The 17,739-nt window shown below is 44.5% G+C and overlaps 1 protein-coding gene across 1 annotated transcript; it reads right to left on the bottom strand.

Moving 5' to 3' along the window:
* Window positions 1-15,683: 15,683 nt before the first annotated feature.
* On the bottom strand, window positions 15,684-17,324 carry LOC308094255 (T-complex protein 1 subunit theta-like; the record flags this gene model as incomplete). The annotated part of the gene is made up of 1 exon (XM_080440792.1): window positions 15,684-17,324. The coding sequence occupies one exon, from the start codon at window positions 17,322-17,324 to the stop codon at window positions 15,684-15,686; it is 1,641 nt and encodes a 546-aa protein (XP_080296918.1).
* Window positions 17,325-17,739: the final 415 nt, after the last annotated feature.

Below are 17,739 nucleotides of genomic sequence, written 5' to 3'. Positions count from 1 at the left end.
ATCAACCCAAACTTCTACCAAAGTGGTCTTGACCATTAAGGGAGGACCGTCCGGGCGGCGGGCGGGCGGAGCTCTTATGTCACGCTCATGTCACAATAACTCAGCCATATAAGGAGTTCTTAATGCAGCTAAATTCAAATATGGAATGTGTTACCTAACCTCAATGTGTCGTCATGACAAATTAGTCAGCTCCATATATGGGTACAAAAGGGGCATGGGCATATATGGGCACATACTGATGACATCAGACATCAGCAGATTGATAGACAGCTGGAGAGAGTTGAATAACCTCTTTAAATTACCGAGATATGTAGGCGACCTACATATTTATGTTTTAGCTTAGATATAGGCGACAATATAGTTAGATAATTGGTAAAGGATTAACCATGACAACGACTTTTCAAATATAGACTTTAATTTTGTACTTTCTTGAAGCATAAGCGTGACTGAACTCTATTTGTCGCAGAGAACAGTCTCTCAACACTGCAGGATGTTAGCGGGGGGGTTATGATGGCCCTCAACAGACGGTTAACATTTGGAAAAACGCCCGCAGCCTAGCTACTTCCATTATTGTTGGGAGTTTCAATTTCTCCTCATCCATTCTCCGTGTGATGTTCTCAATGAAACGATCATGTTCAGTGTCAGTGATAGTAATCCCATACAAATTGCATGGTCCCTTTAAAAGTTATTTCATGCCAAAAGTGACAGATCCCGGCAGGAGAGAGTCCGACGCTGTCATAATTCCATGTGTCCTCTTTAAAACGGCAGTTTAACTCAGTTATCTTCATGTCTAGAACACAGTTCCATAGTGCCCTTAAATAACCATTGCACTTAGTTGATACATGACGTTTTCCCCAATGTTGTTGTGACAGTAGAGTCATCACATTTCACAGGCAGCTTGAGCTGACGAGAATGAGTTACATCCCAGTTAGTTACATCATGCTTTTCCATCAGTGCATCTGTCAGTCTAAGCACGTTGGCAAAGTCAGTAGTCTCCATTTGAATCATCACGGAAAGTCACAAACGTTGCTTTCAGTCGTTCAATCAAAGATATGCAGGTTGTTACACATAGCGTTGCGCTCTGTAACCCCTTTGTGGCATAATCGCTGTTCTCAAACAATTTGCTAAATGTTTCAGTCTGTTGCATCATGTTCTCTGCTTCTACAGTACTTGGTCCACAACTATCGGTATATTTCGGCACCTCCAGTATTTCGTCCAGCAACAACAATATTTTATGCACTGACCCCGACTTAGAGCTCCATCTGGTGTCGCACGCTCGTTGTAGCTCAATAGACAGAACTCCTCCCATCTCCTTTTCTATCTCCGTGAATCGAGCATGCTGCTGGGCCCCAGTGAATTTGATTTACAGTGTCAAAGAAGCTGCTAACATACAAAGATGCTTTGGCTACAGTGCAAAGCAATACATTTAGCCTGTGAGAATTGCAGTGTACGTAAACTATGCTTTTAGGAGCGCTTGCACACCTCCCTTGTACCCCGACATGACAGATGCAAAGCCCAACACAGAGTGAAGGATCCAACTTGAGAGGTTCAATAAACTCCAAAATCTTTTTTGTGATCCCCCATGTGCAGTCAAATCCGCGGTGTCAATAAATCCTACTCAGGGATCTCCATATATGGGTATAAAAGGGACGGGACAAGGACTGACAGATACAGAAATCTCCATATATGGGCATAAAAGGGACAAGGACTGACAGATACAGAGATCGGCGGCGCAACGTAGGTATGAGGGCCGCGTCACCTCTAGTATATTAAAATTGGCTAATGGGAGGGCCAGAAGACCTTTGACTCAGCATAACCATAGAGTGAGTCTAGCCGGCGGCCTGGCACTATGACTCAGACATAACCCTGTCACATGCCCATATACGGGCAATACTGATTACATCAGGGATACGTTGCACCGCCGATCCGACCAATATGCCCATATAGAGATATGGGCATATTCACAAATTAAAGCTAAAAACCTTTTTATTTAAGGTGCAAGTACTAGAATGTCAACGTTTCCATGTCAAGAATACATCTTCGTCGGGTCAGTTATGATTTGTGTTCTTTAATTACGTGTTGTTAAGCATTATTAACAACACTACAATCATAATTGTATGATGTAAATGTAGTCATGTGGGACAAATAATGACTTTGCAAAAGCACACTCTGGCCCCCCAATCAACAGCCTAAACCTAAATCACCTAGAGCTCATGCATTTCACAATATTGCCAACGACATATTGTGGCAATTGGAACACGCACAGCATGGAACTCTGACCAGACAGCAGTTAATGGACAATATGGTGTTCACTTCACCTGTTGAATCTGTGCCTGTACTGGCCTGGGCCACTTAAGTTCTACAACATCCCACTGTCATTGACTTTTCATTGACATTGAATTTTGTATGGAATTAAGGTTGAATATTTCTTGCTGCTGTCCCCCGTTGTAGTCCCCCCACTGTAGTTGGTGTGATTGTCCGTCGCCGTCCCTCTTGTGCGCATGCTTATGGTGGGATGGGGAGAATGGGTGGGCAACATTAATCGAAAAGAGGTTTTCTGTGCCTCCTCCAGATATAATATAGCTCAATGTTCTCGCTTGCCTGTGCTCAGCCGTGGTTTGCCTGGTTGACCGTTGCGTTTCTCGCTGCCAGTGCCACGACGTGATTTGTCTGTTTTTGCCGGACCCAGGGGGTCTGGCTTACATGAGGCTTTGTAACTGTTTCGTCCATACATGGGCATGGTCACTTTGTCCTTAGGCCCCAGCCATAAAAGTCTGTCCCCCTTTCGTCCATACATGGGCATGTTTTGTACCTGTTTTCTCCATACATGGGCAAAAAACAGGTTTTGGTTACTTTGTCCTTAGGCCCCAGCCATAAGTCTGTCCCCCTTTCGTCCATACATGGGCATGTTTTGTACCTGTTTTCTCCATACATGGGCAAACAACAGGTTTTGGTCACTTTGTCCTTAGGCCCCAGCCATAAAAGTCTGTCCCCCTTTCGTCCATGGGCATGTTTTGTACCTGTTTTCTCCATACATGGGCAAACAACAGGTTTTGGTCACTTTGTCCTTAGGCCCCAGCCATAAAAGTCTGTCCCCCTTTCATCCATACATGGGCATAGACACAGGCTGACACGTCATGTGAAGTCTGGGTCTGGCAGAACCAGGTCTCCTGGTCTTGTTGACTAATATTTTGTTGGCACAGCTGTCTGGCTGGCTGGCTGGCTGGGTGGCTGGCTGGCTGGCTGGCTGGCTGGCTGGCTGTGGCCAAATGTCTGCATCTTCCTCTGTTTCTGTCATGCGAGAATTTTGTTTTCTTCCTGCACTCAACTTTTCTGCACTTTTTTTCAGTTATAACCTCAGTATCTGTGATATCCATTTTGGCTATCCAAGCCCATTGTCATCATATACACAGGTGGGGGGAAAAAAGAAAGTGTGCAAAAGAAAAATGGCACCGGTCGGTCCAGTGGTTTGACCATTAGACTTGGTTTCAAAGCAGAAAATGCATTAAAAAAGACAAACAAAAGGTGACCTGGGCGGTATGTTGCATCTATTACCATCACTTGGTGGTCAGATCACCGTGATATCATGCAGTCATCTTTTAGGACTGATGTCAATTCCCTCCTCTTGGGAGGAAAAAACAAGACAGATTCTAATAGCAAGGCAGGTCAGTACTCGGAAGCCAGTCTGGTGGCATCATGTGGAAAAGTCATCTCCATATTTGGGAGAGGGAGGACATACAGACAGACGCTTTTCTAGATGGCTGACCACTTCTGTGCCACGGCGTAAATACATATAGTCATTGCCAATTCCCCCTGGTGTTGCTGCTTAACCCCATGTTGGCTTGGGGACCTCACATACCAGTAGACTCACATGTAGGTCACAACCAGTATAGGGGATTCGTCAGTGCAGCATCAAGGACGCAAACGCCCGGGAAAGATCTACATCGAATCTCCGATTGGATGGATTTTCAGGCGCAGGTGCAGGTGCAGGTGCAGGCTTCTTTTTCCGATTTCTTCTTCTGCGCCGATTGGACCTCTTTTTGGGCCCGTTGTCCGATCTCTGTTCGTTGTACGAGTCCTGGTCCTCCGCTCTGGGTATGACAGTCTGTGACTGAGATGATGATGATGATGATGGTGGTGGCTCTTCACCGAAGAAGGTCGTCAGTGATCGCCTCAACGTCTTGGACCTCTTGTCCTGCCAGAACTCCGTCCTCTGGTTGGACCTCTTTTCATGCCAGTTCTGACGTTTGGACCTGTTTTGGTGCCAGTAGTCCAATCTCTGTTCATTGTGCGAGACCCGGTCCTCCGTTACGTGGACAAACACTGTCGTTGTCTTTGTCCTCACCTGTGAACGAGACGACGGTGGCATTTCACTCTGATGATGATAGGTCCTGCGGCAGATCTCTTGGCTGGACCGCTTGTTCGGCCAGAAGCCCAGTCTCTGATCAGAACCATTATTGTCCAATCTCTTTGCATTGAACAAGACCTGGTCCTCTGTCCTTGTCCTCACAACCGGCGCGGAGGTCGGTGTCCCATCACTCTGACTGGAAGAGATGCGTCCGAAACGAGCTATCCGATGCTCCATGCCAGATGCAAGTCCTCCTCATAGTGACACACGGTACAGAGTTTCTGGCTTATATACTTTCATTATGCACGTCATCACTGAAAGGCAAAGAATACTCGATTCTGATTGGTTGTCTGTGACACATCTATGATGTACAGTATCCTATATATTAAAAGTGGCTAATGGGAGGGCTCTGACGCCATTCTGACTCAGCCATAAACAAACCACAGCCCACGTCACTATGACAACATAACCATAAACAAACCACGATAAGGGACAAGGACTGACAGATACAGATATCTCCATATATGGGCATAAAAGGGATACAGGTAGACAGACAGACAGACAGAAACAGACAGACAAACGGGTACAAAGGGTACTATGACAAAGCCCCCGACACAATGACTCGGTCGGATTGGCAGTGCGACATAGGACCTATAGTGGCGCCATATCTGGGCAAGGTTTCGGCCCAATGCGACTTCCATTATCCGTCAACACATTTATAGAATCTCTGCATGTGTGTGTGCGTGCGTGGGTGTGAGTGTCACCACCAGCGCATCTCCATAACCACCCGACCGACCGATCGTCGACTTGAAACTCAGCATGAATATACTTTACTATACTATATCACCGAGGAGCTGAGGGAGTGATGCACCGAACATTATTGATAAATCCACAAATTCCCATACTGTATATGGAGACCTGGACTCCACATTTGGTCATGGCTCACACGGAACTCCATATAAAAGAGGGCATAAAAGAGGCACAGACAGACAGATTGATAAATCTCCATATATGGGCATAAAAGAGACGGACAGATGGGTCCAATGGGTACTGTATAACCAGGTGGGGCATGCATTCCCAACTTGCATCGTTCCTGGATTTCATCCAGTTCCGACTGTCACTGACTTCCATTATAAAATATAAGTTAAATATTTAAAAAAACTGTATTAATATGTGAAGGAAATGTGGGAAGTTCCTCCATTAGCCTAGTGGCAGTCAGTGTGCACAAGAAATGGGGTGGTGATCCAGAACCGGATTTAAGACTATGTAGACCCTGAAGAAAACACGACAGTGTTTCAGCACCATAGACAGTGGCTTAATTTTATCCAAACACAGAACAGTCTGTTTTTATAGGCCTATTTTTATCACATAGAATCCAACCATTCAGTCATTAAATGCAACAACCCTCATGATAAAATTATAATACTCAAATCCGTTTTTCTCTTCTTGGTTTTTGAGCTGAGACGAGAGAAACTGCTTAGGTTACTCAGAAGTAGGGTTGGGATCCTTTAGGATTTTAACGATTCCGGTTCCTTGACGATTCCCTCATAACGGTTCTCTTTAACATTTCCTATTGGGGGTTCCAAATGGACTCTTGCAGATCTGTAACTCTGAAAGTGTACAAATCGAACCAAATGGACCCTCACGGGTCCATTTGATTCCATTTGCACACTCTCAGAGTGATGGTGGACATTTGAGAGCCGCTGCATAGCAGACGTGAAGTCCACATACCCAGCTCTGACAATGTGATAAAACCGGTTCCGGAAACGGTTCCAAATGTGACGGAACACATTCCGGTTCCTCAATGTTGGATCAGGATCTCAACCCTTCTCGGAAGCTCTCTGTTCTTGCTTTTGGAGCTGAGAGGTCCACAATAACAACACTGAAGTCCAGTTAGTTCCCTTAACAAGTCATGATTTTCCTTATGAGCTTGTGTAAATGTTTCCCTTACAGATTGTTTAAGCTCATTCCCTTGGACTATAGGCGTATTTCATTTATAGGCTGATTGCTGAAGAACAAATTAAATTTTCGCACTGCACACACACACGCACACGCCGTTTGCAGTGCGGAAAAAAAAGAGGTTGGTGGGCCCCTGCCCTCGAGAGCCTATGTGTAAATCTGGGCCGGTTGGAACAGTGGTTTGTGAGATTATCCTGACAGAGAAACAAACACAGAGACCCTCTTCTAGACGGCTCTTCCTCATATAGCCATGCTGTTTAAAAAAAAAAAAAACTCTGTTTGTTGTTGGTGTTCTCCAGGGATCGTTGCCATCCTGAAGTTCTTTCTTGGATAGGTGCTTTGTGATTCTGACTGCAGCTTCTGCCTTTCCGTTGGCCTCGGGATGCCTCGGGATGGAAGTGAACAGGTTCAAACTTCGACTTCACAGCAAACTGGAGGAATTGAGAACAGGCAAACTGGAGTCTGTTTGCTCGGTATGAGTGCAGTGTTTAAACTGCATTTAACCACAGTTACATTGTTACACCAGAACGTGCTTCTGCGCTGCTTCTTCGTCATCTTCCTCCAAACAGGGATTTCTAAAATCTATCTCTCCACATGGGCTTCACTTGGCTTGAATAATAGAAACCTACTTCCCAATTCACCCTGAATGTGAAAAAAAAACCTGCTCCCTTCTGATAGGTAGATAGATTATCCATGTATGGGGAATTCAAGTGTAACAGGAAAGATATGCAGTAGGTGCGAAGGTATAAGGGCGACTAAAGCAATAACATCTCGGTTCAGTGAGTTAGTGCAGCCTTCCTAATCAATTGAGAAGTCTGTCTAAGTGGTGAAGCGCCACAACGAACGTCTCGTAGTTTTCCAAAACCTCTTCCTCCAGCTTTCAACGGACGGAGGCAGGGCTTTAGCCTCTTCATCGCTCTCTTTCTCCACGATATCTTCCAGCTCTGCCTCCTCCTGTCTCTCTTCAGTCCTTGTCGTCGTAGCCTTTGTGAAAGAAGTTTCAGTGCTGCTACACTCTTCTTCCTTTTCTTGAAGCTGCTTCTCATAATCACCCTGCTGGTGTTCCTCCTCCTCCTCCTCCTCCTCCTCCTCCTCTCCACGAGAGCTGAGACGTGACTGAAGGGAGATCACGTGGTCTTGCTCCCCTCCAACCTCCACCTCCTCATCCAGGGCTGCGATCTCCTCTTGGGCAACAACCTCCTCCTCCTGCTTCTGTTCAACCTCCTCCATCTCCTTCATCATCAGCAGCTCTGCAGACAGGAGCTTCTCGGCCAAAACATGATTCTGAACGGTCACCGATTTACAAACCAACAATGTGTCACGGTGACACACGTTGACTTTGACATCAGCTCGACGCCGCGCGGCGGAGTAGGCTAAATTGGGCATCAGTACGCGGTTGACCATCGTCAACCGCGTTCGTACGCCACGTAGGCCTACCGCGGATAGGGATGAGCGGAGACGGTGCTATGCCGCTCTGGGACGACTCGTCGCTGTCGTCCATATTGTCCAGAGTGCTTGGGTTCAAAACTAACAAATTGAAGAGGCTGTCACGTGTGTGTGTGTGTGTGTGTGTGTGTGTGTTCAGCAGGACCCCTCAGCAGACTTATATACAGCTGCAAGCTACAGATCCCACTTGCCATGACGTAAGTGATGACGTATGCATGCCCATATATGGTGCTTTGCTCTAGCCAGGTCGAGGCCGACTGGTGGGTCGTGAGGGTATTGCAAGTGGACCTGCCAATCATTGGCAAAAACCCTTTAAAAGATTTTGATGATAAAATAACATTAATGGAATGTAGAAACACAATCACATTCATTAAAACCTATGAATAGTAATTTAAAGTACACCAATACGTTGGATCCAACTCGAAAGACGATCAACGTGCAATATTTATGTGTTGTGTGTTTATCAAAATCTGATTCGATTTGATCGTTAAAATAAACACGCTCTGCATGAGATCGCACTGTTTGGCTGCTGTGTTAAGTGGAGAGATGGGTGGGCCCTGATCTAGAAAAGCATCCTTCTCTTAGGACGGACGCTTGACAATGAAAACATCTAGTTCAGAGAGGAATGGACTCAACACAGACTCTCTCTTTCCCAGGTGTTTCGCCCATGGGCGTGGTTTTCAGGTTAGGTTAAGGTTGAGCTTGTAGATCTGCTATTTTCACTAGATTTGAAACAGGGCTTAAGTGGTTAATTCATAATGTATTTTGTTAAGTTTGGGTCCCAAGTTTCCTTCCTAGAAATGTAATGGAGTAAAAAATACAATATTTATATTTGAAATATGAAAGTCAAGAGCTTGCAAAAAAAAGGAAAGGAATGTTCCAAAAATATACTGAAGTACAGTACTCAAGTAAATGTACTTAGTTACTGTATGTGTTTTATTTATAAACCTTCTATCTAGTGTCTATGGACCCCCTGTGTGTCTGGAATACAGTTGCACAAACACACATCTGACTAACTTTTCTCTCATCATCTTTAATAAGATCAAATAGATGGGTTTCCGCGCGACGTCATCACAGAGCAGAGTGCGCAATCTGCGCATGCTTGGGGTAGAACGAACCGGAAGCGCCCTTCACTCTGTTGTTTTGTTCGGGATTTAGATAGGCATAATGCTGCTATTATAGGCATAATAGGCATAATGCTGCTATTATATACAAACAGATCCAACTTCCGACAAATCATTTTTATTGAGTAAAGAAGATATTACAAACTGCATAATTTAATCTACTTTCATTAAACCCGGTGAAGACCATTTATTTTATGAATGTACAATGGCCAGAGCTGCTGCGGGTAATAGCGCCCTCTACAGGCTCGTCCCTCCACTGCGCGCGCATCATCCTCTCATGTTTACAAACAGGAAACCCATCTATACATCAACAGACATCATCACTGTCACATAGAAACTATATAATTAAAACCTGATCCATAAATGACAAACACTGCAATATAAAACATGTTGTCAGCAATAACCATATCAAACATGTCACCATTGCAATATAATTACAAACTGATCGTTTATACAAAACAAATGTTATCGGTAATCACTTTATGGTCTGTCTGTCTGTCTGTCTGTCTGTCTGTCTGTCTGTCTGTCTGTCTGTCTTTAATACCAAAGCAATTCAACACTGAACTAGAAAAAGTGCTCCTCGGAGCACAGGTCTCCGCCAGGTCAGGTAGGTTATTGTGGCCTCCTGGTGGCGCTATAATAGGCCTATGTAAAAAGGGTGGCATTTCTTCTTAGGCCTTGCACGGCAATCTGACACTGCATTCATGATTTGAGGCATTTTGTTCCAAAAATTTGTTTTGCTAAATTAGAGCTGCTGGTGGCACTATAACAGGCCAATGTTAAAAGGGTGGCATTTGTTCCTCAACATAGTGTGAATCGTTTAACCGCAATCGGACGCTGCGTTCATGATTTGCGGCATTTTGTTCAAAACAAGCCACTACTGCAAACTTAAGATGTGAATCTTAGCCAATCAGGATGGAATATGAAAAATCAAACAGATCCGTCTTGATCACATGACTATAGATATCATGTGTACCGATTTGTGTGAAATTTGGATAAAATCTGAAGGCTTAATATGACAAAAAATGTTTTACATAAGTCGGCATCCTGGTGGCGCTATAAAAGGCAGATGTGAAAAAGGCAGAGCAAAGGTTTTTCGTTGGCCTCTAGGGAGTGCACATACAAAGCTTTACACAGATCGGTGCAGTTATAGGTAAAAACACGAATCAGCCTGTTATAGCTAGTATACCTAGTGGGAATGTGCATGCAAAATGTCACGGAAATTGCATGCTGTGTTTTGATTGTTGAGGCATTTTGTTCAAAACGGAGCATTCCTGCAAACTTTGGAAGAAATTTTTAGCCAATCAGGATGGAATATGAAAAATCTGAAAGACCATGGTCGTCGTCTCTCAGCTGGTCCTCAGCAGCTTGGATTGCATTGCTCAGACCCTCAATCCTCTCCTTCACCTCCTGACTCTTCTGAGCCTCTTTCTCCTGCAGAGCGGCGATCCTGACCTCCTCTTCCTCCAGTAGGCCCCGACAAAGTTTCTGAAACTGTTCCTTAATCTGCGTCTCTGTTATTTTTTTTTATTTTTATTTTTATCCCACGATTTTGTAGCCCTATTTTTTACACCCAGTACCAATCGTCTATGTAATCCTGGGCACTACCTTCCCTCTGCCAAAGGGAGGCCAGGGCCGAGCTCATGCCTCCTTCAATGCATGAGAGCCAACTGACCTTCTTATCACCTGACAGGGGAGAGTTTCCCTGGTTGGACGTAGCGCGTGGAAGAAACACGTTATTCCCACCAGTTCCTTTCCCCTCCATGAGGCGCCCCAGTTGGCCAGGGGGAGGTTGTATCGTCTCTGTGTTCCTGACCTGAACCTCGATGTGATTTTCTGTTTTGTCGTCACAGGAAGCCATTTTGTCTGCCGCTCCCTGATATGGAATGTTCCCTGAGGCTATTAGACCAGAGGAATACTAGAAGACAAAACAACGATAACATTATGAGTATCGATTGTACAATTATCTACCAATCACACTTGCTATGCAATACATAGATCTCCCATGTACAGGGTATTTCAGCAACCGAGTTAGCTGACACAACTGATAGTTTTATTATACTAACACACAATACAAACACACTCTAACACTTTTAGGCCAGTAGGTTATAAACCCAGAAAAAGTAACACAAACAACAACACAACGACAAATTACTGACATGAAATATACACACACAACTATAAAACATATCAGAACTATATCCATTTATCAAGTATAAACACACTCTCAATTCTTACCGTCAGTCTCTCGGAGCTCGCAAAGGAAAATGACGAACGTAGCAATAACACCCTGGTAACTAGTAACACTGATGCATGCGTAGAACACTTTGTCCAGTTAGTGAGCATTATCTCTATTTATATGGGTTTGGTCTACCCATGTGGGTGTAACCTTCTGTTGATTAATCATGTGACTTGTGTATTGTAAACACAGTCTTTAGCACTGTTCTATAACAATAGCCACTGTTTCCCAGCTCCTCATCTGACCTAATCAATCAACACTCTCATGTGACTCTCATGTGACACATGGAAGTCCCCCGCTGTGGACCCCAACACCACAGGTCAGAGCTGTGGCCTTTATAATCTGTATATATGTGTACCTATTATGACTAAATAGTAAATATCCCTCTGCAAATAAGATAAATATGTAAATTCTACTAGAAGGCCACATGTGCAGGTAATATGACAATACAAACACCATGTTACATCATAGCAATGTATTATTCTACATATACACCTCTTCATTTATACCTTTGGTTCATAAACTAACACAAATAATAATAACCGCAAACTTCAGGTGCTTGAAAGACCTGGATAACTCTACAAATAATGTTATCATAAGACAATGAATCAAAGTTCATTTTCTTGTAGATGACAAGTTGTACTGTTGCTCCTAATAATAAATAAATGTTGTTTTTTGTGCCTTATAAGAGTATTAGTACTCAATGGATAGGCTACTCCCTGAATAATAACTGTTTCAAATACACCACTTGAAGATGTGGTTTGGGGACCCCCAGGGGTCCTTGAAGGCGTTAGTGGGTCCCCAGCAAAATGTGTTAATAAAACATCCAAATCAGTTTAAAGTTGTACAATGCAGATTCACAAATAACGATTTTTAGCAACCTCTGCTGGTCACTACCGTCACTGCATACAATTTCCGTAGTCCTCGATTACCCAGAATTCCATTTGTTTTCACCGGAAGCCGGAAGCGTTTCAAAAAGCGTTCTTTTAATTGTTTTATACTATCTGCGGATCGTTTCTCTTAGCCAGTGGAGCATTAGTTACCATGAGCTGTGCTTTCTTTTTCTGTTCTTTTTCGATCTTCCAATCCTACATTCTCTTAAAATCAGCGTGAGGTTCCTTTTTGTTATTAACGCGAGTTCCTGGCCAAACAGGAAACCAGTGCATTTCCGCCTCCGTTTTCCGGCCAGATGACGTCATTTTCCCGGGAAAGTCCCCCCCGACACCGTTCAATAGAAAATATATAAATAAAGCTTCCGGGGGTGAAATTCATGGAGTGGGTGTTGTGAAACTTTTGCCACTCACAAAAGATATACAATTTAACTTTAGTTTTTGTTTTAAAGTAATACTAGGTAACGTTTTCAACAAAACTAAAGTTAAATTGTATATCTTTTGCGAGTGGCAAAAGTTTCACAACACCCACTCCGTGAATTTCACCCCCGGAAGCCTTTTATTTATATATTTTCTATTGAAAGTGGACTGGGGGGACTTTCCCGGGGAAATGACGTTCCTGGCCAACGTCATGACGTCGTGGCCGACGTCCCCAGGAACTACCGCAACGGTTTCCTGTTTGGCCAGGAACTACCGCGCTATAACAAAAAGGAACCTCACGCTGATGTTAAGATAATGTAGGATTGGAAGATCGAAAAAGAACAGAAAAAGAAAGCACAGCTCATGGTAACTAATGCTCCACTGGCTAAGAGAAACGATCCGTAGATAGTATAAAACAATTAAAAGATCGCTTTTTGAAACGCTTCCGGCTTCCGGTGAAAACGAATGGAATTCTGGGTAATCGAGGATTACGGAAATTGTATGCAGTGACGGTAGTGACCAGCAGAGGTTGCTAAAAATCGTTATTTGGGATTCTGCATTGTATAACTTTAACGTTACCTAGTATTACTTTAAACACTTAAAACTGGATGTGCATTTGACTCTAACTAGAAATACATTTGGTTTAAAAAATAAACTTAAGTAAGCAATAATCAGAAAGGAAATTAGATTCGATTGTTGTTATTGGTATTTTCAGACTGTTTTTTATATTCTTGTTATATTTTTTGATGTAAACCGTGTTCTCAAATGTTTTGTTTTGTTTATTTCACTAACATTGACCATGCTTTGACCATTGTTTTTTGCCTGGACCCCAGAAAGAATAGTCTCCAGACTAATAGGGATTCCTTAATGAACAATAAACAATGTTCTGAAGCACAACTGGTCAGACGGTGCACATTAGAACTAAGTCAGGGGGTTTACAACCTGTTTTCCTTGGAGCCCCCCCCTTCTTACATACAGTTGTGGAAAGTAACTAGGTACATTTACTCAAGTACTGTAGCCCACTGCAATTATTTGACAGCTTTAATTACCAGTTAATCTGGAAAATGTTTGAAACACATGTGTATGTGAGGCACAAAGCCTTTTCAGATGGGGGGTCCCGCAGCCAGATAAACATTAATTTGGGGGTCCTTGACTCCTTGACATGAGAAAGTCTGAGAATCACTGCTTTAGGCAGTGTTGCCAGGTCTGCTTATTATAATTTTCCCCAAGATTGTATTTGAAAATAGCAGATCTACAAGCTCACAACGTGTCGCATCGCAACGTGTTGAGTTTGTAGATCTGCTATTTTCAAATAGCAGATGTATATGTCTGATGTATACTATGTTTAAAGTGCTCATGTGGCCCATAGTCGCTTCTTTTGGGCTTGTTTTCCTAGACCTGGTTGCGTGTTTCTCTCACAGAATCGGGCAACACTGGCTGAAGGCTCTGCCAGTGCTCAATACGTTCAAGTATGTCAGTTGTAAACTTCAATGATGCAGTTTACAGTTTGCAGTTTAGCAGACACTCTTAATCCAGAGCGATTTACAGTAAGCAGGTGGGGTTTTCCAATGATTGTGATCTGCGCTGCAATGTTATATCTCATTCAATTGTATGTTTCTTTAAAAAAAAAAAAGCTTAAAAAGAAATCCCTCTTAGAAGTAATGGAATATTGTCTTTCATTCAGTATTCAATAATATATAAAGTAAATGTTATAGTTAAAAAAAACAAAAAAATAAAATAATCAAATAATCACGAGGCCTGTAATGAAATATTGTCTTTTCATTCCAATGTAAAATTAATAACAGTAGTTTTGGGATTGGGAATGAAATGTCATAATCATTGAAATATATAAAACAACTTTATTTAGGTAAACAAAAAACTAGAGTGACTCATGTGGCCCGGTCCCCTACAAGACAACTGCATAGAAGAGTTGATGCCAGTGGCCGGCCCTGTGAAACTGCTCACAGCTCAGCAAGGCGGTACCTCAACCACCGTCCACGTAGCCTCGTTCCCAGCCTCACTCATCTGCGAAGAGAAGAGTCTGGTCACGACCTAAAGCAGAGAGTGTCTCGGAAGTCTTATGTGGACAGGACTTCCGTCGTATACGTGTTTACCCCGGAAACGATATTTTTTGACCAATCAGTGATCACAACACTCGTTTCATTCACGGAGAATGTTAACGGATTTGTAAAGCATCAACGTCATTTCCTTGGGCGGTACTTCCGCCAAATTCAACCACTTCCGCCTAGACAACCAACAGCCCAGGTCTTGCCCAGCGTGCCGTCCACGTGTCCATCCCGCCGCGGAGCTTGCGGCATGTGCATGCATGCGTCGTTGATCCATATGCAGCTAGAAATGCTGCTCAAAAAATGTCATCACCAATGTAATGCGGAATGAAGGCCAAAACAACTGTAGTCTGCATGGGGCCTCTTGGTTATCTTTGTAGAACCTCTGCTCTTCTCTTCCCTCAACAATTATGCTTCCGGCTCACACACAGTGGTGGACTGTGTGGATTGGATTATGTATACGTCCATTAGTCCATAGTTAATACTGCAACTCAAACTGCTCGACGGAGCAGCACCAACTTTATTGTGCACAACAGCCTGTAGGCAAACCTGGTACCTTTACTTTTCCCACATGTTTTATACATTTTATAATATTTAACTTTAATTTTATAATAATAACATATAGAAGTCAGCGGGCATTTCATTGCCCACATGTGGGCATGAATGACTATTGATGACGTTATTGAAGTTGGAATTGTTTTGTCTGTCATGGGTAGACAGTCAAACACCCTAGCTACAAGGCGTTTGCATGATTGGAATGGCCAATCATGCAAAGTGCAGAAAAATAGATGCAAAGAAAAAACTATTCTCGTGTGACAGAAACAGAAGCAGACCTTCAGCTGACAGTTAGCCAGGCAAGGCATGAACGGCAGCACAGTGCACAACAAAGTCTATACAGGAACACAGATGGTCAAACAGCCGAAACATTGGCATGGACAGGCAGGGGGAAAGAGGCAGAGACTCCGACAGTCAAACAAGAGGCACAGGCAGTCACAGACTGGCCACATGCAGCTATTAGACCCCACTTTGTTTTTATCATCTCAATTGCCTTTTATTTGGAACTAACAACATATAAAGCAGACAGTGCGATCATTACATTTCTTTTTTTTTAAACTACTATATCTTACTTTGTAAAATTGCATGGTCACAGCAACAGAACATGAAACAGCTGGGCCTCAAAGGGGTTAAAAATCAGTCCTCATCATCCCAGTCCTTCTTCTGCTTGGGCGCTTTGGGTCCCCCTGCTGGTTTGGCCATGATGATCTGGTTAACCCTCAGCACTGTGACAGCAGCGTTGGTCGCCAGTTTGATGCCCCAGTGTTTGACCAGGTAAGGATCCACGATACCGGCTTCTAGCATGTCCTTCAGAGCAAGACTGTCTGACTCAATGTCCAAGCCCATGTTCTTGTTTCCCTCGTGGTGCGCGGCGTACAGTTTAGAGATGAGCTCGTTGCCCTTGAAGCCGTTGTTCTCGGCCAGGGCGCGGGGCAAGGCCTCGAAGGCCTCCGCGAACTTCTTGATGGCGTACTGCTCCAGACCGGGACAGGACTCTCCGTAGGACGTGATCTGTTTGGCCAACTCGATCTCGGTGGCTCCGGCCCCGGGCAACAGACGCTTGTCCCTGACGAGGACCTTGAAGGTGTTGACGCCGTCGTCTACGGCCCTCTCGATGTCGTCCATCAGGTTTTCGGTGGAGCCTCTGATGACCAGCGTGGAGACGGCTGCGTCCTCCACCTCGTGTTTGAAGACCACCACCTGCGTCTCTCCCACCTCCGTCCGGTAGACGTTGTCACAGTGACCCATCTCCTCTGGAGTAGGGGTGGTCAGCCAGGGCAGCGCAGAGGCCCCCAGGGTCTTGCATAAGCGTCTGAGGTCCCATTTGGAGTGCAGCCTGACCACCATGATCTGGTACTTGTTGGCGTAGTGCAGTGCCAGGTCGGCCACCTTGCCCCCGGCCACCACCACGTTGGCCCCGGCCTCTTTGATGGCCTTCACGTGCGCCTCCATCATGTCCTCCTCTCCCCTGCTGAAGTTCATCAGCTCCTCGGCGCTCTTGATCAACACCGTGCCCTTTGTCTCTGTCGACATACAGTCAAACGGGCAGGAGAAGACGGCGATCTTGGCGTCTTTCACAGACGTGACGTCTCCCTCCACCTCCCTCTTGAACACCATGCCCTGCAGCGCGGAGGAGGCCGTCAAACCGGAGCCCAGGATCTTGCACACCCTGACGCTATCCACATTGAAATTGCCTGAATCAGGGTAAATGGAGACGCAGGCCTGGGCGATGAGGTTGGCCAGGAAGTCTTCGTGGCCGTACTGCTTGCTCATGACTGCCGGGCGGATCACGGCCGTGGCCTCGTTTATGTCATGGAGGTTCTTGACCGATGAACACACACAGTCCGGCAGGATCTCCAGTGCCTTCTTGCACGCCATCTCATAGCCTTGGATCACCTCCGGCACGGCCAGGCCCATTCTGAGCAGCTCTTCTGCCAGCACCAGAAGAGCTCCGGCAAACACCAGGACGAAGTTAGTCCCGTCGCCGACCTCCTGCTCCTGCATGTGGGAGGCCATGACGATCATCTTGGCAGCTGGATGCTGCACCTCCAGTTCCCTCAGAATGGTGGCAGCATCGTTGGTGACGAATACCTTCTCCAAGTGGTTGATCACCATCTTATTCATGCCGTTTGGCCCGTAAGACGTGCGTGTCGTCTGAGCCAGCTCCTTGCAGGCATGGACGTTACGGAAGACTGTGTCCTCCAGACCTGAATAATGCTTAGCTCCATCCTTCAACATTTGGGAGAAGCCGGGGGCTTTGGGTACGTGAAACGCCATTTTAGGGTATTTTTCGGCTTCGGTTTACAAGAGAGAAAAGGTATCGGTAGTGTATTAAGCTCCTGAGATCTGCTATTTAACAAGTTATACAACTACCCCCTGTTGTAATCTTTGCACTTATATACGGCTGCAGGCTACAGATCGGACTTATAGATGACGTATGTCATCCCATATATGGTATTTGGAGATAGTGTAGCTTGTTTACAGTTCAAAATTTACTTGAGTAAAAGTACACAAGTATTGCTATCAAAATGTACTTAAAGTACCAAAAGTAAAAGTACTAAAATGTTTGAAAATAGCAGATCTACAAGCTCACAACGCGTCGCATTGCGACGCGTTGTGAGCTTGTAGATCGGCTATTTTCAAATAGCATAGGTATAAAATAGGGCTAAAGTGGTTAATGTATGTTTAATGT

Source organism: Gymnoscopelus braueri (assembly GCF_963280865.1).
Source record: "Gymnoscopelus braueri genome assembly, chromosome: 10".
Classification (NCBI taxonomy): domain Eukaryota; kingdom Metazoa; phylum Chordata; class Actinopteri; order Myctophiformes; family Myctophidae; genus Gymnoscopelus; species Gymnoscopelus braueri.
The sequence above is the reverse complement of the archived record's forward strand: the minus strand, read 5'-3'. Positions and strand labels throughout refer to the sequence as shown.